The following is a 20,847-nucleotide window of genomic DNA, read 5'->3' as shown; positions in this document are numbered from 1 at the left end:
CTGGCAGGAGGCTTTGGACCTGGACGGGATTTGGGCGGCGACCCGCGAGGGACACGGAGGAAAATGATGGATGGTGCACACGATATGCCTGGCGTCAAGTTACTGCAGCGTGCTGTCCCTAGCAGGCCTTCTGACGATATAGAACCAATCATGAGAATAGCAAAAACAAACTGTCGCTACCGTAGGTGACTGCCGCCAAATCTTCCCAGAGCTTGTGGCTCGGACAAGTCAGAACCGACCCTCCGATAATCGGAGAGGGACCTAAGTCTGCATCGCAGATTGTCGCTGTACTACGTGCCAAGTACGCATGCAAATCTCGAGCGAGTGGGATAATGAGCGGCTCTGATAGTGCACGATCCACGATTAAAGACCAACCAGGAGACACCTCATGTTGCCTGCATGGCGATGGTGTGAAATATTTGGTCTCTGCAGCGCGATCCTGAGGTTCTCCACCCCCACCTCCCGATATCGTGCCCCGCGTACGTCAGTTGGATGTTGTCGGACTTTTTCGCCCCAGGATAGCGATGGTCGGCGATGATCTATCTTTTTCAATTTCTTTGCCAGAGCGCCATCAACCCTCCCCGCACAGCGACTTGCTCGACCCCCCCATCCAGACTTCGCTGACGAGTCCACCTCGTGCACATGGCCGACCCTGCCGCACTGGAAGCCGCCGCGAGCGCGGAGGCGGCCAAGAAAGACACCGAAGAAGCGCGCAGGCAGTACCGCTTCTGGCCGCACGTCAGCATCGGGACCCTGCCCGCCCTGAAGCCAGACCTCCAGGAGCGCGCGTGGCAGTCGATACCGCACCCGACCCTGCCGCTCCTCGCCACCGCGCACCAGAAGTCGGTCACAATCTTCAGCCTCAGCACTCTGTCCTCACACAGCACCCTGACGGGGGGCCACAACCGCTCCGTGCGCTCCGTGGCGTGGAAGCCCAACGCCGGCGCGGGCCAGCTGTGCCTGGTGACGGGCTCGTTCGACAGCACCGCGGGCCTGTGGCGGTACGACAACGACCGCCGGGCGGCTGGAGGAGCAGGAGGAGGCCGGGCGGGCGCCGCGCTGGAGCGGGAAGTGACGGCTGCCAACTCGGGGAGGAGCAAACATGACGACGAAGAAGATGGCGAGGAGGAAGAGGAGGACGACTGGGAGTTTACACTCGTGCTCGAGGGCCACGATTCCGAGGTCAAGTCGGTCTCGTTCTCTCCTGCCGGGCAGTACCTCGCGACGTGCAGCCGCGACAAGAGCGTGTGGATCTGGGAGGACGTCGGTCCGGGTGAGGCCGACGACGAGTGGGAGACGGTGGCCGTGCTGAACGAGCACGATGGCGACGTCAAGGCCGTTGCGTGGTGTCCGGATATCAGTGGCAGCAGTAGCGGCAATCGGTACAGCAGCGATGTCCTGGCGAGCGCGAGCTACGACGACACGGTCCGGATATGGCGCGAGGACAACGACGGCGAGTGGGTGTGCGTGGCGGTGCTCGAGGGCCACAAGGGCACTGTCTGGGGCTTGCAGTGGGAGCCCAAGCCCAAGGACGGGAGGTTCCCGCGGCTCATGACGTGGAGCGCCGACCGCACGATCCGGTTATGGTCGCTCAAGGAGGAATCCGAAGAAGAGGACGACGTGCAGCCGGCGCCGGCAGCGCACGCGTGGTCTGGCGCACTGGGGGGGATCCCGAACACCATGCGTCGCTCGCTCAAGGAGGAGTGGGTTTGTACGGCGACGCTGCCGGCTTTCCACGACCGCGAGATTTATACCGCCTCATGGAGCGCCTCCACAGGCAGGGTGGCCAGCAGCGGGAGTGACGGGAAGATCGCCATATACAGCGAAGGTCCAGCGTCATTCTACACGGGAGCGTCCGAGAAGGTCGCTCCTGCCGACACCGAGACCACTGACGCCGAGGCCGCAGCCGAGCTCGACGGCGACGTACAGATGGGTGGTGGCGGCGGCGGCAGTAGTAGCAAACCACAGAAACAGCAGGACTACGACCACGAGCTGGGATCGAAGTTGTGGAAGGTCGTTGGGTCAAAGGCAGCAGCCCACGGGCCGTACGAGGTAAATCACATCACTTGGTGCAAACGGTACGACAAGGCGTGCGACCCCGAGAAGAGGGGCGTCGAGGAGATGCTCGTGACGACTGGGGACGACGGCACAATCAGGCCGTGGCAGGTTAGTGCGCCTGTGCCGGAGTTGTCATGAGGGAATAGAAGACCAAAACTTCCTCCTTGGACAGCGTGGTGTGTATTATATGGCCTCGGTGGTACTTGCAGTCGTAGATACGCGACAGAAACGAAAATGCTCTTTGCCCGATGCCACACCATACTCTCGAGACTGTTCAGTACTGTGACCAAGGCTCTACATTTCGTTACTGACGCCCTTTCTCCCTGATTCTTCGTGGACGACACATGCCCTCGATTGGTGCATCGTCACGATCATAGCTAGGCAAGATCGATGCCTCGGCGGCATCAAGCATAAATATGAGAAATATGGTGAAGCCGGCGTTCAATAAAGATTCCTAATTGGGGGTCATTCAAGACACAGCATTCTTCTCGTTCCATAAAATAGAGCGCAACGGTGGTCTTCCCACCGAGCCGCACGCCATGTCCGTGTTGAAATAATTTCGACTTTTTCTCTTTACAAATGTATTTTTAATACACAGTACAGTGACGATTATCTTTTGAATGCCACGCACATGATGTCGAGTGGCAGCAGCAGCAGGAGCAGCAGGAGCAGCAGTTGAGATCTATAAAGTCCTGCTCAAGAAGAACGCGTGCCCGGAGACGATGGGAAATCCCAACGACGCGGCGGACGTATCCAGAGACATACGCACACACACACACACACATACACACACACTTGTACGCGCCGCTTCACAGGCATGGCCATTGACTTTCTAATCTTCATAAATCACAGTGTCTTGGAAAAAGTATGCCGTGTGCGGCGGCTTGCCGGCATGTGCCGGGTGGCCGGGTCCTCCGCCATCATACCTGTCACAGTGGAAAGATTGACAAACAAAAAGCCAGGACAGAACACGTAGCTGGGCTGAGACATGCATGGCTGGACGGATGTGTCACCTGGCGGTTGTCAGAGGGTCGAAGGCCCGCAACGGGCGGAAAGGGAGCAACCATGTGTGATTTTGACCGGGAGAACGAGCTAGATGTCCCAGAAAAAAGAAAAAAGGGACAGCTCGGGTATCCGAGAAATGTCTCAAGGCTTTGTGTGAGCCGCGTGCGTGGCCGGCTAATCCTACTGGACCGGACTGGTCTCTTGTGTTTTGTTTCTGTGCCTCGTGAGGGGCGGCTGGTTGAGGGATGTGCAGTGCAGTCCACCCCACCTGGTCGTCGAGAGCGGCACAATGCCCCCTTGTTCTTGTGCAGCTGAGCCTTTGGATGTGGTAAGTCTGTGACATGCAATCACGGAGCATGTGCCACGAGGCCGGTCGATCTGCTTCAGGAGGGACGGACGCTTCCCAAATGGTTACTGACCCGTCGTCGTGGGTGCCGAGGACGAGACCGGACCTTGGAGACTTAGCTTCATTTGCTGGCTACGCTAGCCCACGCGCCATATCGACATGACCCTCACCGCCAGGGAATAAATTCCGCAGGACCAGGGACTCAATCCGAGAGTGTCACTCAGGCACCAGGGGCAACGGCCTCGCGGGAACGCATTGACTGTCAAAGGATAGGCACATGGAACCTTCGCAAGTCAATTGAAAGTGTTCACATGAGACCATTTCCCACGCGAAGAGTCCCTGGCTAGACGATGCGCCACGAGACTCGCGATGCCAGGATCAGTGCCTCGACCGTTGACTAAATGCTGCCCCTGCATTGAAATTCTCCTGGGGGGGCGAACGCCAGTCTGTGCCCAAGCAATAGCTATAGCGCCCGAGGCGGCGAGCAGAACAGCCTGGACATCTCGCAACGGTATTAGTGGCAGACTGACCAAACTATTCTGCCGCCGGCCGCCATTCCCAAGCACTAGAGGACCCCCGCTCGAAACGAGGCACGCCGTGGTCCAGTGTTAGTGCACGTGTCGTTGCATCTGATGCTCTTGTGAGGAGGAATGAGCATTTTCCTACTTGAGCTGCGGGCGTTCCGGACTCCCGGGCCTCCATGGGTACGGTAGCATAGTGTCCGCTACATGGCCACAGAGGGTGGCCCCACAGTACTCCAATGCCGAGCCATTTACCTCATCTTCATCCTTGTGACCCAGCAGGGGTCTTTTAGAAGTGAAGCTGGACGATCAGCAGCGCATGGCCCCAGTTCGAAGCCACCGGCATTGCGTACGGGACCATCGCAGCTGAAACTCACCTGAAAGTCACTGCAGTAGCACCGCGTACCTTGTATTGGGACAAAGCTGGCATTGGTAGCACTTGAAGCGCGGGTCCATATCGCAACGAGATGGGATGGGTCGCATTCAATCAGTCCTAACTAGCAAGGATCCGATCTCATATCAATCGCCCCAACGCGGGGGCCTGCTGAGCGAGAGCAGTGGCCGCAGTTGTCTACACAGGATCAGAAGAGATATGGAAGCACCTAATATGTGATTCGCGGACGCGAGCGTCAACGGCCGGCCCCAGCTACCACTCGGGCATGCCCTCAGTAGGAACAATCGCACTTGCTGTCACACGGCATCCGTGGACCATACAAGCCCTTTGGGATTATTTGTATTCCCCAGGTACCTGCAGAATGAGAGGCTACAAAGAAAACGGACAGTATACTGATGAGGGAGCCAGGCTGAGCCTTGACGTGGCAAGCTAAAGCGAGGTCTGAGACATGACAAGCACTGAGGTCCAGTACCAGTTGATCCCTCACTGCCGCTAGACTCGCCTTTCGGGCATAGCATAATTAACCAGAACACTAAGGTAGGCACGGCTGGGGCTATCAGACTCTTCTCTGCCGACGCTTGCGACCGAGCCCACTGCTTCTGGTGCGAGGCACACACTGCTCGCGTCACAAGCCAGCATTGCTGCGTCAGGCAAGAGTCACGATGAGGTGGAAGCCGGTCAGCCCCATGTCATACCGTGGAGAGACGCACGGGAAACACGACGCGGCAGCCGGATGCTCGGTCCGAAGGGTCAAAGCTGCATGCAGGCTCGACGCCCAAACCCGGCTTGCGGGTATTTTACGAGCCAGGTCACGGTCAACGCCCGAGAGATGGTCCCAAGCAGATGGAACTGAGCGAGAGACCCCTTCGCAACATGACACCAACTACTGCGGGTACTAGTCGAGATTCCGCAGTGATGGGCAGCGTTACGGACGTCGGCACCGGACAGAAGCATGCAAGGGGCTAATTCCGCACCCCGTAGCTGCTAGCCGGAGGAACTAGTGCTGATGCGGTGCACTCCGAGTGAGCTGAAAGTACCTGGCGACGAGAAGTGAGGGGTTCGGAGGCAAGCCTCGAACGCCCATGATGGTTTTGACGGTCGGGAACGGGGGTGCCATCGATGGACAGGCGAGTGGCTCGCCCCAGAAACCACAACCTAATCGTCAAGTGCCAGCCACCTCGAACGTGGCACAAGTCAATCGGAACGGACGAGGTGCAATTGGCAGCCACTTCAGGCACAGTGTTGCCTCGGAGCCTCTTCTGCGAGTATGCTTGCCGCGTGATTGACTGACTGACTGACTGGCTGACGGACTGATTGATTGATTGACTGATGCAGAAACGGGCAGCCGCCCAATCGGCAGCCCTGGAGGCCATCTGGACAGGGAAGTGGGGGCTTGACGCCGGAGACGCGAGCGATCAAGATCAGAGGCAGGGGTCACCCATGAACCCCACCTGCCTTCATCCTGGCACCGATCTCTGCGTCCCAGCCCCGGATCCCTGCCACGACAACAGCCTCTGCTTCCAGCCACCCAATTGCTCCGGACCACCAGCTCGCGATTCCTTCTCTTTGCTTTTCGCGATCCTCCTGCCTGGATCTGGCTTCCCGCAGCGCGCCCGGCCAACTCGTCCTCTCAGCTTGGTTTCCTCGTGTGCCCATCCCTGCCGACCCACCACGACCAGGGCCTGTTTACCGCGTCCTCATAGCGCTGCCCCCGGTTGAGTGGCAGGGGCGGAGTTGCAGAACGAGATCAATGTAACACATCACGCGCCCAGGCACTCGGGACAAGCCAGGCCAGGTGCCACGCTCCGGGTGTGGAGCTCAACATGGACCATCCTCAAGCAGTCCTAGCGCTGCCGACATTCCTCACAGAATTGCAGCCACTGCCCAGCAACAGCCGAAGCGAGCACATGCTCTGCTTGCATTTGATACGGCATCCCCCGTGCGAGAACGGCCGCCGGCCCCAAATGCCTGGTACTGTGCCGACCCCGGTGCCTTCACACCTATCGCCATGTAGACCCGTCCGGCCCTGTCGCCAAGATCGAGCTGGAGCACTGGCTGCGATGGAGGCGCATCTCCTGCCCCCCAGTCGTTGTCTATCACTGGCGCTTTGCTTTGCCTGACAGCACTTCGCCTCAGAGCAGACACCACCTTTGCGATGCTACACGACAGGGGCACCACCAGCCGTGGCAGCTGCTGCATGTTTCCCAACACAGACAAGGGCTTCGTGGTTGCTTTTATGCCAAAAGATCACAATGTGTTCATGGAACTCCTGCAATCATGCCCGAGGACAAAAGCCTACTATCCCACAATCCACGCATCCCTCGCGACCCTCGTCGTCTCCGATGTTCTGTTTCTATGGTGATTCGAATAGCTCAGATTCCTCGGTTGAAGCCTCAAATCATATGTCGACAGTTGAGCCTAGCCCCAACTTACTGATGACATACGGGCCAGTGTCTCACCAGCCCAGCGTTCCAGAGCGGGCTCAGATTCGCAGTAGCCCAACGCCACCACACTTCACGGTGTCGTTCTGTTCGCGAGCTAGGCTTAAGCTTTTGCACTTGGCTTGATATATCCACCTGAGGATATCCATTTCGGCAAGCAACTCCTTTTCACTGCAACCTAATGTGCAAACTAGGCTTGGAACAGGAAGCACTCTCCGTCCTCACCAGCAGAACCTCAGGCAAGCCCCGTTGGATAGGGTTCTGCGGCTGGTAAGAATCTACCGTGCTGGGAAGCTGATCTTTACCTCAAACTGCCCTTGTTCCCTTCCGCTCCAGGCGAAGCACACTCATTGGGGCCGTTTCGCCTTGTTGTTGGTCGTCGTCATTCTATCGCATTGGACCCCGTCCTCGCACAAACTTCGACAGGGTTGGTTTCCTCCTGTTCTCAGCATTAAACTGTGCAGCCGCACTTTGGACCACTTGGGAGACTTCCCACCAACATACACTGATCAGAGTCTCACACCCACAGCGAAGCTTTGAGACGATGAACATCAGCTATACAACGGTCTGAGTCCCCTTTACTCAGTGCAACTAGATCCTTCCCAGCAGAGTACAAGGCCTTCTCCGTGTCTGAAAGTCAGCGTCGCGCCAGCTACCTCGGAACCACACTTTCGCGCGACACCATGTCGACGCAAGCAGAGCAACTACTCGCCCAGTATGGAGGCCACATTGTTCCTCGTTCCTTCAACAGCGGCTTTGTCGTCATCAGCTACCTGGTCTCCTTCATCGGTGCCGCATGCACCCTCGAGCTGATCAACCGGCGGACGTCCAAGAATGGCTTGTACAACCACCTCATCCTGTTTGGCTCTGCCGTCACTATGGGAGGAATCGCCATCTGGTGTATGCACTTCATCGGCAACAGAGCTATCGAACTTGGCAACGGCGAGCCTGAGCTACACATCTCGTACTCTCCGACATTCACGGCTCTCTCTTTCTTCATCCCGATCGTGGTGCTCCTGGTAGCATTTGTGGCTATCGGTGCCAACAACACCATCTCTTGGTGGCGGACACCAGTCGGAGGCATTTTGGCTGGGGGTGCCATCTGTGGCATGCACTACGTCGGCAATTCGTCCATCGCCAATTATCACTGTGTCTACCAGCCTGGAAATGTCGTTGGAGCAGCCGTCATATCAGTGCTTGCCAGTACTGTAGCCTTGACGCTCTTCTTCGTCTCTCGAGCCTCGTGGACGAACTCATGGTGGAAGCGCATGATTTCCGGGGTTGTACTCGCAGGTGCTGTCTCTGGCATGCACTGGTGCGCCTCGGTTGGAACAAATTACGAGCTCATTGCCCTGGCGGATACGAATGCCCAGCAGTCCCGAACCACCACCGTCATCGTGGTCATCTGCCTCTCAGTCGGTGCCGCCATAGTCATTGCGTGTACAGCAGTCTATACAACGCGCGTCATGAGGCGGTATGCTGTCAAGGCGCAGCAAATCGTCCTCGCTGCTGCTGTGTTTGACCGCTCTGGGCGTATCATGGTCAACCCTGACGGTCTACTCCCCAGCGAGAAGATAACCGACACTTACGTGGAGAGGACCACCAGCGACAGCTTTAGTATCGGGAATCCCCTGTTCCACTGGATGTTTCAGGCTTCCCGCAACTGGCATGGGTTGCAGAGCATCATCCATGGCATGGCCAAGCACATACAGCAGCTCCCGAAGAGCGACCGTGATCACAAAGTGCGACTGATCGACGAAAGCGGTCACCAGATTGAGAACTACGGCATCATTTTCAAAGAGCTTTTCTGTGTCGCTGCCATGAACTTGGCAGACAAGATGAAGGAAAAGCTTACAGACATTGGGATTCTTTGGGACGAGATAATGCCGACTGGCTCCTCCCCACGCCGGCGCCGCGGGGACACTGGCGACATTCTTGAGGCGGAGAAGTCGGGCGACCTGATCGAGAAGGGTGAGAGCTGGGCCTTCTCACAGCATCAGCATTATGCTCGCGGCTCTCTCATGTTCTTGGTGCGTCGTGTAGAGCATGCGTACGAAGTCGAAAAGCTCGAGGCTGCTGGTTTCCGGTTTGCAGATGTCAACCAGGTCTGCGGCATCATCGGCTCCAGCATGCAGATCCAAACCCGGAATCTGGCCGGGAAGCTTGCGAGCATGGCTACCTATGCCGAGGACAACACCATGCTGGAGCCTGGCGTCCACATGGGCTTTTTCGCACTCAAGGCCACAGTCAACTCTGATTTTGCTTTCGACATTCTTGTTAGAAAAGGCGCACGAAATCTGCTCCCGTCTCAACAACTCCCGCTCGATCATCTGGAAGAATGGCAAGAAAGCTTTGTGCGGCAATTCGACCGCACGAATGTGCTCGTCCTGCTGCAGCGGCTGGACTCCATGCAAAAGCTCACGCCAAGAGAGATGCTTTTTGCATCACAGCTGTACGATGCGGTCGAGTCACTAAGAGCATGGGTGGACGACCCAGTCTTCAACGATGCTCATCTTGTCGCCACGACAGTCAAGGTACCTTGCCGCGCAAGGACAGGCACAAACACTGCCATGACATGCACGATGATTACGCTGCAGCTAGTTGTCCCGATCCACACCACGGTCCATAGCCCAAAGTGCGAGTTTATTCCCTTGAACTTTTTCAAGGCCAACCAGCTCGCTCACAAGGATTCGCCGTATCACGCCATTTTCTCTCGTCACGTACACCGGGAAGTATCGCCGATTGTCAGCCAGGCCTTACTGAACGCCCCGAATCGTCTCGTAATCACCTCACGCAAGAGTCTAGGTGCCAGGGCTAAAGCCGCAGCCCTACAGCGTCTCTTCCGCCCACGCGCAAAATCTCACTCCACTGTGAGCGAGGGAAGCGATTCAGCCGCGCCCAGAAGATCATCAAATGCCAGTACCAGCTCGACGCTCAAGCTGTGGGAGCAGAACAGCAACGACCACAAGAGTATATTCAAGATCCCCACATCTGACCGAGGGGACCAACACCACCGCGGCGGCAAGGGGGCCCAGCAGCAGAGGTCCGAGTTTGGGGGCATCATGGTGTCCCAAGAGATCAAGGTTGACGTCCGTGTGGCTGGGACGTTGCCATCGCCAGTGCCACCTGCCGCCGTTGGGCCGAGCTCGAAGGTTCTGGTGCGGCACCAGAGTGCTGACCAGGCCGTGGCTGGAAGAGAGTTAAGAGTCGGGGGCGCGACGGCTGCAGTATTTGAGGCCCAGGAGGACGCTGGCCACCACAAGAACAATCCGCAGGGCCACGAGCTCGCAGCATTGAACGAGCGCAGTGCGGTCGTCGTGTACGATCAGGATAGCGCGCCGATGCGGACATTTGTCGACATCCTGTTCCCACTGTGTGTGGATGGGAGGAATGCGGAGGGTAGCTAAAGGGACTGCCGCTTGTTTCTGCTTCAGCGTCGACTCTCTTCTTGCTTTGTATATGATGTTTTCAGGGGTTTCCATTCATTGTACACATACATGGGTTGGCGTTGTTTGCGGCAGCGCCTTGCTCCTCCCTTGCACCAGGCTCTGGGTCTCGTCTGTGCCATGACGACGACGACGACGATCGTGCATATATGACTTTATATATATAATACTAAAGGAGTAAATTGTGCACTGTGCTCCTGCTCGATGTCATATGACATTGTGATCTGTAGAGAGCCCACACGAGACCACAGAAAACCCACTTTGCGGCCTGCGATGTCGCACGTGAGGATGGCAGTCTCGAGGCGGAGACCGGAGACGATGGCAAGATGATGGCGATGGGGGGACGGGCGCACCTGAAAGTTGGGGCTCGCACGGGGGGGGAAAAGTGGCCGCGGGGCATAATTGGTGGAAAGAGCAGCCGGGCAGCGATCCCGGCAGTTGATGGGGGCTGGCGGCCCAGGTTCCTCCACTGAGAGCCCGCGGGCGCGACCCACGTGGGCGGGCTGCTAGCATTTCCGCCGCGGCCACCCACAGGCTCTCCATGTGCCCCAAGAAAGCGAGGCCGGCCGAGTTGGGGAAACGCACGCCGCTCCTGACGTCCTTGCCGGTTTTTTTTTTGGGTTTGACACCTGCTCAGCCGGGCCCGCGGGCAACGACTTGGGGAGCTGTCATCCATGATCGTCCCTTGAATCCCGCTCTCTCCGTCCGCAATCTTGCACAGCCTTTGTAAACCACTGCTCGCGACACCCTCAACACGAGCGTGCGCAGGACTCTCCAGTAGCAGCTCGCCCCTGACACGGCGCCCGCACCGCCCCCCTTCAGCACAGCCAACGTCATAGTCTGGGTCCGGTCCGGCATAGGCCCGGCCACATTCTCCACGGGCATTTCCACAATTCCACCACTCCTCGTCCGTCCTCGCCTCTGCGCTGACTTTGCCATCCTCCGAGTATTGTTCCGCCCCGTGTACTCTCCTCCTTCAATCCCGGGCTCCCGGATCTGCCGCCACGTCTTCGACCGGACACTCCGCGCCCCAACGCGCCAACTCTCGACGACGACGACGACCGCGACGACCGCGACGACCTCGCCTCGACCATCCCGGCTGCCGCTCTCGGCCGCCCAGCACGCGAGGCTTCCTTGAAGAATCGCAACATGTCGAGACTTGCTGGCTCACGCTTGCTCCGCCGACTGGCTGTGCCGACCACGGTCGCTGCTGTCGGCGGCAGTGCTCTCTACTTTACATACCGGCCACGCAACATCCCCGGGTTCGAGGATGCCGCCGTAGCGCCTCCCTACAGTGCCGACGGAACCTTCAGGTTGCCTAGATTCCCAAAGGTCAAATCACGCGAGGAGCAGCTCGCAACTCTCAAGGGCAGCACCCAGCCGGGCGAGGAGTACGATGTGCTCATCATTGGTGGTGGTGCCACTGGTGCTGGTGTGGCGCTTGACGCCGTGACCAGAGGCCTAAAGGTCGCCGTCGTGGAGCGAGACGATTTCAGCAGCGGCACGAGCAGCAAGAGCACAAAGCTTGTCCACGGTGGCGTGCGGTACCTGGAGAAGGCCTTCTGGAACCTGGACTACTCGCAGTACGAGCTCGTCCGGGAGGCCCTCAAGGAGCGCAAGTACTTCCTCCGAACCGCGCCGCATCTCAGTTCGTGGCTGCCCATTATGCTGCCCCTCGACAAGTGGTGGAAAGCGCCGTACTACTGGGCCGGCACCAAGTGCTACGATCTGCTGGCTGGCAGCGAGGGTATCGAGAGCTCCTATTTCTTGACTCGCAGCAAGGCAATCGACGCCTTCCCCATGCTGAAGAAGACTGACCTTGTCGGCGCCCTCGTGTACTACGATGGCGCGCACAACGACTCAAGAATGAACGTCTCTATTGCCATGACCGCGGCTGTCTACGGTGCCACTGTCTTGAACCACGCCGAGGTCACCAGCCTGTCCAAGGATGCGCAAGGTCGTCTCAACGGCGCGACCATCAAGGACCGCGTCTCCGAACTCAATGGCCAGAAGACGCAGGACATCCCCGTCAGGGCCAAGTGCATCATCAATGCCACGGGACCTTTCACCGACTCGATCCGCAAGATGGACGACCAAGACTGCCAACCAATTGTCGCCCCTGCCTCTGGTGTCCACGTCATCCTTCCTGGCTACTACAGCCCTTCGAACATGGGCCTGATCGACCCGTCGACATCGGATGGTAGAGTCATCTTCTTCTTGCCCTGGCAGGGCAACACCATTGCCGGCACCACCGACGAGCCCTCAGCGATCTCGCAGAACCCCCTCCCCGACGAGAAGTCCATCCAGTGGATCTTGAACGAGGTCAAGCACTACCTGTCTCCCGAGATCAGCGTCCGCCGTGGTGACGTGCTTGCTGCGTGGTCCGGCATTCGCCCGCTCGTCAAGGACCCCAAGGCCAAGAACACCCAGTCGCTGGTCCGCAACCATCTCATCGACATTTCCGATTCCGGTCTCATCACCTGCGCAGGCGGCAAGTGGACCACGTACCGCCAAATGGCCGAGGAGTGCCTTGACGCGGCCGTCAAGGAGTTTGACCTCAAGACTCGGCCCGTCCCCAACGCTCCCCGCGTCAGCGGCACCGAGGAGATTGACGACGGCGCCATTCTTGACGGAGCCTGCCAGACGCACAATGTTCGCCTGATTGGCGCCCACGGCTTCAGCAAGACGCTCTTCATTCCTCTCATCCAGCACTTTGGCCTCGAGACCGAGGTTGCCAAGCACCTCACCGAGAGCTACGGCGACCGTGCCTGGACCGTCGCGTCCATGTGCAAGCTTACCGACCAGCGATTCCCCGCGCGCGGCGAGCGCATCTCCCGCCTGTACCCATTCGTCGACGGCGAGGTCCGATATGCCGTTGCGCACGAGTATGCACAGACCGCAGTCGATGTCCTCGCGCGGAGGACGCGCCTGGCCTTCCTGAACGCCCAGGCTTCTCTTGAGGCGCTGCCGTGCGTCATTGACATTATGGCGCAGGAGCTCAAGTGGGACAAGAAGAGACAGGAGAAGGAGTGGAAGGACAGTAAGTGGCAATTTCCCCCCGGTAATCTAGGCCGAGTTGTAAGCTGCAAATGCTAATTCCAATTGCGACAGCCCTTCTCTTCCTCCAGTCGATGGGTCTCCCCGAGCCCATGCTCAACACGACGAGAGCCCAGGTCGAGCGTGGCAAGCTCGACTTTTCCAGCATGCTGGAGTACCAGATGTACTCGCGACACGACAAGCCTGCGAACGAGTAGAGGGGAGAAAGAAACTCTTACAAGACGGGAAAAAGTGTATTGCGGAGAGCTCTCATTGTATAGAGGTCGAAATAATGTCATGGACTGGAGTACAGGTTGCAAGAGGTCAAAATTTTCCTGATTACTTTTTTTTTCTTGTTGCCGGGCAAAAGATTTCGACTTTTTGGAAGAAACCTCATCATTCTGCTTGGCGCTTTTTGTCAGTCCTGTCTCCATCTGTCTGTAGGCATGAAAATGTACACTGGTCTGTGTTTTCGAGACGTCCACAGAGCTGTCTATCGTTTGTAAATATATGTGTCTGGTGTGCATGACACGTACGAGCTGTGTGATCCTGGTAGGGGGGGGACTCGGCGTGAGAACTCCAGAGGGGACAGGTCAGACAGTGTGCAAGTTATATCCGACACTTGAAGGAGGATGAGGAGGAGGAAGTCATAATCGACGAGAGCAAGCGGGCATTCTTCTCTCTCTCTCTCGAAGTTTTCCTCTAGACGGCACATTGCCGGGTACTGAAATCTTGACGTATTGGGGTGCTCGAATGATGTAGTCTTGTAAAGTTGTTTTCATGGATGTTTAGCTCTCCTTGAATTGGCTTCGCATGAAGGCCATTATGAGCTTTGTTTTGAATCGTCACCGGGCTCACCAACCCCTTTTTAAATGCTTGCCTTTTTCTAGTGGTTGCGATGATGTAGTCCCCAGCTGATAGATAAATCAGTGGCCGGCCATATGGTGGTTTCCAAGCTGTGGTGTTTGGTGGGAAAGTATGCCTTTGTCAGGCAGGTTGGTCCGCCCAGCTGGAATGATGTGCCTTTTTTCTTTTTTCCTTTTTTGGTGAACACCTTCATATTATCGCCACCGGGAGCTCGGCAGTGGTTTGGACGTTGTAAACATCGGGGGTCCTCGGGTGACCGGATTTACGGAATGTTCTGGGGGATGTTTGGAAGTTTCCGGTGGTCCGGATCTTTTCTTTGGATTGCTGCGATTGTTTCTGGATGCTGGGGATCAGGGTCCTCTTTTTCGGTGATTGTTTTTCCTTGGATTGTGAGGGCATTGAGGAGACCTGGGGACGGATTTCAGGGCTTCTCGTTGGCTTGCAAACAATGTCTGTCCTCGCAGTTGTGATCCGGTAAAAGGAGAAGTCACAAAACCGAATCCATAGGAGCGGCTTAAATTCACAACCTGCGCAAAAGAGAAGAGAAAGGTGACCACCGGAGTCCGTGTGAAATAAGTAACAGAACTTGGTTCAGAAAACAGTGTCTCTATGCTATGTGCAAGTGAGCATGTGACCACATATAGCAGAAAAGAAAAATTATTATTATTAGTACGCGTTACCTAGTTAGGTTTCGCGAGCCTACAAATCTATCGTATAATAAACCGTACCGAAGCCGGATAAAAAATATACGCTACGTATTCGGTACGCCTAAGCGGCGTCTTCGCTGCGTGGTTCCGTCGCGTATCACGAATGGCTCTCACCAGCCAGACGTTCTTTGGGCGAGATTGGTCGCCTCCCTCCACGCCTCTAAGCCGGTGCAGCTCCTGGGTATGTGTGATTTCTAGGGGCGCGTGCGCATCGTCAGCGACGCTCCCTCTCGCGGAGGTCGTCGTGTAAGTCGGCTTCAGTATCCGGGGCAACCAGCCCGGGGCCCCTGTGCCCGCATCGCCTGCGCTTCGTGTTCGCTGCATTCTCGCTTGTGCTTCGTCCTCCCGTGCTTCCCGCGTCCCCTGTTCCTGTGCCGCGGCCTCCTCGCCCGCTCTAGCGAAGTGGGGGAGTAGGTTCTCCGCGATGAGCCACCGGGCCACCTTCTTGCTAAGCTGCGGCTGGTCTAGTAGCGCTGCTAACTCGCGGCTCCCGCGCGGCGGGCACTTACCGGCGTCGTGCCACATCTTTTCCCGGCTCGCTCTAAGTGCGTCGCAGTGGAGGAGGATGTGTTCCCCAGTCTCAAGGGCTTCCTCGCACCGACAGAGCGGCGACGTCACGCCGGGGGCGCCTATCTTGTAGAGGAGCGCGCGGGTGCTTAGTCGTCCGGTGCGTAGTTGGATGAGAATGGAGGACTCGAATTTCAGGAGGCCCTTGTGCCTTTTGATAGTCGCCGCGCGGTCTTCTGCGCATGGTCCGGCGCCCTGCGCTCGCGCAGCGCTCCAGCGGTCCTCCCACCCCTCAGCGGGTGCGATTTTGGGTGAGGACCCTCGGGTCCACGCGCGGAGTGCATCCGCTCGGTGCGTCAGGACCTCGTCAGGTTTCGGCAGTAGGTTGATCGCCGTTGAGTTCCGTTTCCGGCGTGCCCAGAGCGCGCGGTTTACGATACCCGCCGCTCGCGCGCACGCGATGCGTATAAGCTTCTCTTTATCCTTCCGCTCGATCCGTTCCTGGAAGCTTGCGGCGATATAGTTTAGGTGTAGGTCCAGGGGGGGGACGCAGGCTTCAGCCTCAAGGTACTTTATAGGGGTTGATCGCGGCGCCCCACAGACAACGCGGAGGCACTCCGACTGTATCGATGCGAGTTCGCTGCTCGGGCCCGTCGCTTTCTTGCCGGTCCTTGGTGTGGGGGTGTGCCAGACGCTGGCGCCGTATGACAGGGCGCTACGTATTACTATAAGGTATATCTGCCGCGCGCGTGCGAGGCTACATCCCCACGTAGTCGCTGCTAGCCTCGTGAGCGCGAGGGTCTGGGACTTCATCTTCGCCTTCGTCCTTTTTATATGGCCCGTCCACCGGAGTTTCCTGTCCAGCCAGACGCCAAGGAACCTGGCCTCGTCGACCGGTTGTACCTCCACGCCGTCAAGGCGAACGCTCGTCGAAGGCGCCGCGTGTACGCGTGTCATATACATGAGTTCGCTCTTCGCTGGCTCAAACGCCATCCCCATTTCCTCCGCCCAGACCTTGCAGGTAGTCCAGGCCCGTTCGAGGGCGCGAACGGTATCGGCCGGGTCCGTGCCGACGGCTATTAGGTTTGTGTCGTCGGCGTAGCCGACGATTACTAGCTGCGAGTACGCGGCTAGTGCATCATATAGCGAGGAGATATAGAGCAGGAAGAGGACCGGGGATAACGGTGAGCCCTGGGGCACCCCGGCCCGAACAGGGAGGGGATCTGATGTAGCACCGTCGAAGCAGAGTTGCGCCGTTCGCGAGTCAAGGAAGCTGCGCACCCATCCGACTACCCACTAGGGGAATCCCTTTCGTCGGAGCACCTGGAGAAGCCTTATATGGTCCACCGTATCGAAGGCCCCCTTAATGTCGAGCTGAAGTAGCGAGACGAGGCCGCCTCGTGCCCACGTCGTATGCGCTACGTCGTGGACGAGCTTGACCGCGAGCTCAGTGGAGCGGCCCTCGCGGTTGCCCATCTGGCCTTGTGGGAGCAGAAGGTGCGTTTCCGCAGCGAGTGCGACTCGCTCAGTTAGTATCGCTTCAAGGAGCTTTCCAATTGTGCTAGTAAGCGAGATGGGCCGCCAGGCTGCTACCGTTCCCTTTTGCGCCTTCGTCTTTCCAGGCTTAGGTATAACTACTACGCGGGCGCATCGGAAGCGCTGCGGGAAATAGCTTAGTGCGAAGGAGGCGTCCGCGATGTATGCGAGTTCTTGGTGCAGCGGTGGTCCGCAGTGTAGGAGTAGGCCTGACGGGATAAGGTCAACCCCAGGGGCCTTCCACTGCGACGTCTTTTGGAGCTTCTGCGCTACGTCCTCGGTGCTCACCCGCCTCTCGATCTCGATGGATTTCTCCGGGGTAGGTCCCGGCTCATTAGCTCCGTGTGTGATAATAGGTGCTGGAAAGAATCAGGCCGCAAGAACCCCAGCCTTCTCCTCGTACGTGCGCGCTAGTTGCGTATCGTCTGCGCTGCGCTGTAGGTCGGGGATTCTCCCAGAGTCTGCCGGGGCGGAGCTTCGGAGCCGCGCCCACTTCTCGAGAGCCCATATATCGCGGTCCCTTTCCGATGCGACAGCGAGCCAGTGGCGCCACCGCCTCGCCTGCGCGTCGCCGATCGTGGTCTTCTAGTTCCGTGTCGCGTCTTGCCACCTCTGCCAAGTATAGGGGCCGGGTCGTGCTATATACTCTCTCCTAGCCGCCTTGGCCTTGTCGCATACATCCTCCACCTCGGGTGACCACCAGTCCGCCCCCCCGCCTTTAGATCGTGTGCGCTTCGGTACCGCCGCGTTCGCAACTTGTTCAAGTTGTAGGATTAGCCAGTCCACCCTGCTATCGAGTTGGGCGGGCGTGAGCAGCGGGGGCGGCATGCCCTCGAATCGTCGCTTCGCCTCGAGTTAGGCCATCTTCTTGTCGAGCATCTTCCAGTTCCATCCTTCCGGCTCCGGGCCCTGCGGGACCGCGGCTTCCGCGATGCGTATAAGCTGCGAACGGTAGTCGGACCCTTCAAGCCCTGCATCCCCCTCGAAGGCGACCCTGATGTCCCTGGAGGCCCACGTATGGTCAATCGTTGAATCCCTATGACCGTGGCGTTGTCGTGTGATTTCCCCGTAGGGCGTGGCTAGCTCGAGGCGCCAGCGCTGCGCGAACTCGAGGAGCGCGGCGCTGTGGATAGAGGTCCGGCCGTGCAAGTCCCAGAGCGGGTGGTGGGTGTTGAAGTCCCCTACGAGTACGTGCCGCCCACGCGGCGCCATCTCGGGGAGGTCGCGTAGTGGGCTGTCCCAGCTCTCCGGGTCCGTCTGGTTCGGGGAGTAGATGGACCATATATGTATCGCCGCGTTCTCGGCTCCGAAGGTAACGACGCACCAGTCGGTGCCCCCGCGCTGCGCCCACGTAGCTGGGTCGTGTCGTTTATGCACATATAGCGCCGCCCTGCCTCCCTCGTAGACCGCTATGTAGCGGCAGCGGCTGGGGCAGTAGACCCCCCCTGTGTCCCTGTTGGTCCAGGGCTCCTGTATCGCGATGACGTCGTACTCGGCGCGGCTTTCTAGCGCGAGCGCTGCGTTCTCTCTGCTTGCTGCGGTATTCCAGTATAGGACTGAGAGCTTCATGTTGATCGGGTTGAGCTCGTCTCCGGTGGTGCTGCGATCGATCCTCCATCGCCGCGCCTTCGCTTCGCGGGCGCAGTGAACATTGACGTTATGGCCCTGTCCTGGCTCCCCCCGACGCTCGATACTGTTTGCTTCCGTGGGCGGCCGCGGGGCCTTGAGGGTTCTCTCCCCTGTACGACCTGCCACTCGTCGCGCGTCGTTGTCGGGGCGGGCTCCCCGCGGGCGCTCGTTGGTGGTACCGTAGTGTGGTTTTCACTCCGGAGTGCCGACACGGTCGATACGCTGTCGGCCACCTCGAAGCGGCGGGCCCGGTGAGCGAACGCCTCACGGACTCGCTCGCGCTCCGTCTGCGCTGCTCTGCAGCGCCGGTCCCACGCCGCGTGTGGTCCTTGGCAGTTAACACATGTCTTTCTGGCGCTCGGCGCCGCCTTCGTGCAGTTCTTTTCGCCACCTTCGTGCGCGGCGCCGCCGCAGTGCCCGCACCTCGGCTTAGCCTTGCATACCCGGGCTCGATGGCCGTAACCGTAACAGTTGTAGCATTGGAGGAACCGGAGGCTGGGGTCGTAGGGCTCGCAGTCGAAGATCCGAGCTTGCCAGACTAACCCGCGCTGGACCAGCTCCTGCGCTGCGCTTACGCCGTTCGTGAAAATAATAAGCGACGCGCTTGCTGCCTGGTTGTTCCTGGGGAGGTCCCTCTTGCACCTCGTAATGCCCACCTTATTCTCCGTCGCTAGATGCGCAGCTAGAGCGCGCTCGTCGTGTGCAGCCGCTAGTAGCGCCGTTGGCAAGCCCTTCGCGATCACCGCGACTTCGCGGTGCCTCAGGACCGCTCCCCGGCCGAAGGCCGCCTCCACCCACTGGTCGTCGCGTCCGGGCTTAGCTGCCTTGCTCGCGAAGGTAATCATAACATCGCCGGATTGAAGGCGCATCGCTGCTACGGCGTCTCCGCCGCGCAGGGCCGCGTTCACTGCCTCTACCGTGGCTTTGGGGTCCCTGTCAGGGAGTGTATTTCCCTCGGGGGCCGATATTATCGCCTGTCTCTCCCTGCGTTCAGGGACGACAACCCGGGGTTGCCATGCGCTGCTACTAAGCTGCGCGCTCGACGCGACCGCGGCCCATGTGGGTTTCTGTTTCTTCTCCTGTGCGTCGATGGTTGCTTGTACGGTTTTCGCGATAATGGCTTCGATGTGTTTGTCGGTCGTGTGGGTACGCGTCGCGCTCGAGGCTCGGTCGCGCCGCACGCGGAGGGCGTAGAATTTCTCGAGGAGGTCGTGGAGGCGCGCCTTATCCTCAATCCCAAAGACGTCGGCTATTTCTTGTTCGACGGTCGAGTCCTGCGTTCGAACGCTCGCCTCAGTGTCGCCTTCGGTGTGCGCGCGTGTCGCCTGCGGCGCCTCTGCGCTGCGGCCCGCGTGCGGGTGGTGTTGACTCTGATCGAGCCCGGCACCAGCCCCCACGATAACCATCGGCTCTGCCATTCCGCGCGTTCGATGCGCGGACGATGCGGGAGCGCCTCTCTGTCCTTTCGGACCTGGAGAATCGCGCTATAATAAAAGATCGATGAAGGAACACGTTATGGGCGAATTATTCGATGAAAAGCTCTCTGTAGAAAAGAAAAAAGAAAGATGAAAAAAAAAAGTCTACGTCAACAAACCCTCCTTGAAAATGCGCAAATAATTCCGGGGAATTCCAGAAACCAGTCTGGGGGAAGGAGCAATGAACGACCTAGCCCAGACTGCGCAAAATAGCAGCAACCATGCCGAGATGCAGCCATAATCGCAAAAAACACACAAAACTCATGACCCCTACACACGAATCTTTGGAAATTCACAACTCAACAACCACAAGTCCCAAGGAAACCAAAAAAGAAACTCAGCTACTGCTGAGTGAGCTGTATATGCTCGACACCTGCAGGATTCGAACCTGCGCTCCCGAAGGAAATGCCTCACGATAGAACCCTTGTATAGTCCGGGCGGACTACCAGGGGTATACTAGCAGGGCATCGCGTTAACCACTCCGCCAAAGTGCCTGTTCCGGATGTTGGACGTCCGAATTTGATGTGGCTGGTTTGTTGAGAAGCGGGACAATTATTTGGGAATATATTGTGAGAAAAGTGATGGACAGGGATGGTGGGTTCCGGAGGAACCTTGGCCCCCCCAGGTCCGGAACCAGAGGAGGTTGCGGTTGCACGCATTTCCGGCCGGACGTCCGGCAGGCGCCGCCAAATTCACCCGCGCATCATGAAATATAATGGTTTCCTTTGATCGGGAAATGGATTTCAGAGAGTGAAGCAGGCGGGTGTTATGCGATTGCAATGTTGCAAGATTTTGTCTTAGCGTCGGTGGAATGACTCGGTGGAGGCGGGTTTCTGTCCAGGATTACACGCCGCCACCACCACCACCGCCGCCCGCCTG

General features: G+C 58.3%; 5 protein-coding genes and 1 non-coding gene across 6 annotated transcripts; 5 read left to right on the top strand and 1 right to left on the bottom strand.

Moving 5' to 3' along the window:
• Positions 1–258: 258 nt before the first annotated feature.
• On the top strand, positions 259–2,392 carry B0I36DRAFT_333974 (WD40-repeat-containing domain protein). Its single transcript, XM_046155290.1, has one exon. The coding sequence runs from the start codon at positions 643–645 to the stop codon at positions 2,194–2,196; it is 1,554 nt and encodes a 517-aa protein (XP_046007395.1). The 5' UTR covers positions 259–642; the 3' UTR covers positions 2,197–2,392.
• Positions 2,393–2,826: 434 nt separating this feature from the next.
• Positions 2,827–3,575, top strand: B0I36DRAFT_333972 (uncharacterized protein). The gene has a single exon (XM_046155289.1). It carries the CDS (start codon positions 2,926–2,928, stop codon positions 3,376–3,378), a length of 453 nt encoding a protein of 150 aa, XP_046007394.1. The 5' UTR covers positions 2,827–2,925; the 3' UTR covers positions 3,379–3,575.
• A 2,699-nt stretch (positions 3,576–6,274) lies between these two features.
• Positions 6,275–6,574, top strand: B0I36DRAFT_333971 (uncharacterized protein). The gene has a single exon (XM_046155288.1). The coding sequence runs from the start codon at positions 6,289–6,291 to the stop codon at positions 6,442–6,444; it is 156 nt and encodes a 51-aa protein (XP_046007393.1). The 5' UTR covers positions 6,275–6,288; the 3' UTR covers positions 6,445–6,574.
• Positions 6,575–7,448: 874 nt separating this feature from the next.
• On the top strand, positions 7,449–9,884 carry B0I36DRAFT_213795 (uncharacterized protein; the record flags this gene model as incomplete). Its single annotated transcript, XM_046148947.1, has 1 exon — positions 7,449–9,884. A coding segment is annotated over one exon (2,436 nt), but the record flags the coding sequence as incomplete, so codon positions are not given.
• Positions 9,885–11,360: 1,476 nt separating this feature from the next.
• On the top strand, positions 11,361–13,465 carry B0I36DRAFT_252900 (FAD dependent oxidoreductase-domain-containing protein; the record flags this gene model as incomplete). Its single annotated transcript, XM_046150718.1, has 2 exons — positions 11,361–13,251; positions 13,323–13,465. 2 exons carry the CDS (start codon positions 11,361–11,363, stop codon positions 13,463–13,465), a joined length of 2,034 nt encoding a protein of 677 aa, XP_046007391.1.
• Positions 13,466–20,335: 6,870 nt separating this feature from the next.
• B0I36DRAFT_t163 lies at positions 20,336–20,462 on the bottom strand. The gene has a single exon. It is a non-coding gene; the product is annotated as a tRNA-Ser (tRNA).
• Between the last annotated feature and the right edge of the window lie 385 nt (positions 20,463–20,847).

Source organism: Microdochium trichocladiopsis (genome assembly GCF_020744255.1).
Source record: "Microdochium trichocladiopsis strain MPI-CAGE-CH-0230 chromosome Unknown B0I36scaffold_10, whole genome shotgun sequence".
In the NCBI taxonomy this organism is placed as follows: Eukaryota; Fungi; Ascomycota; class Sordariomycetes; order Xylariales; family Microdochiaceae; genus Microdochium; species Microdochium trichocladiopsis.
The sequence above is the reverse complement of the archived record's forward strand: the minus strand, read 5'-3'. Positions and strand labels throughout refer to the sequence as shown.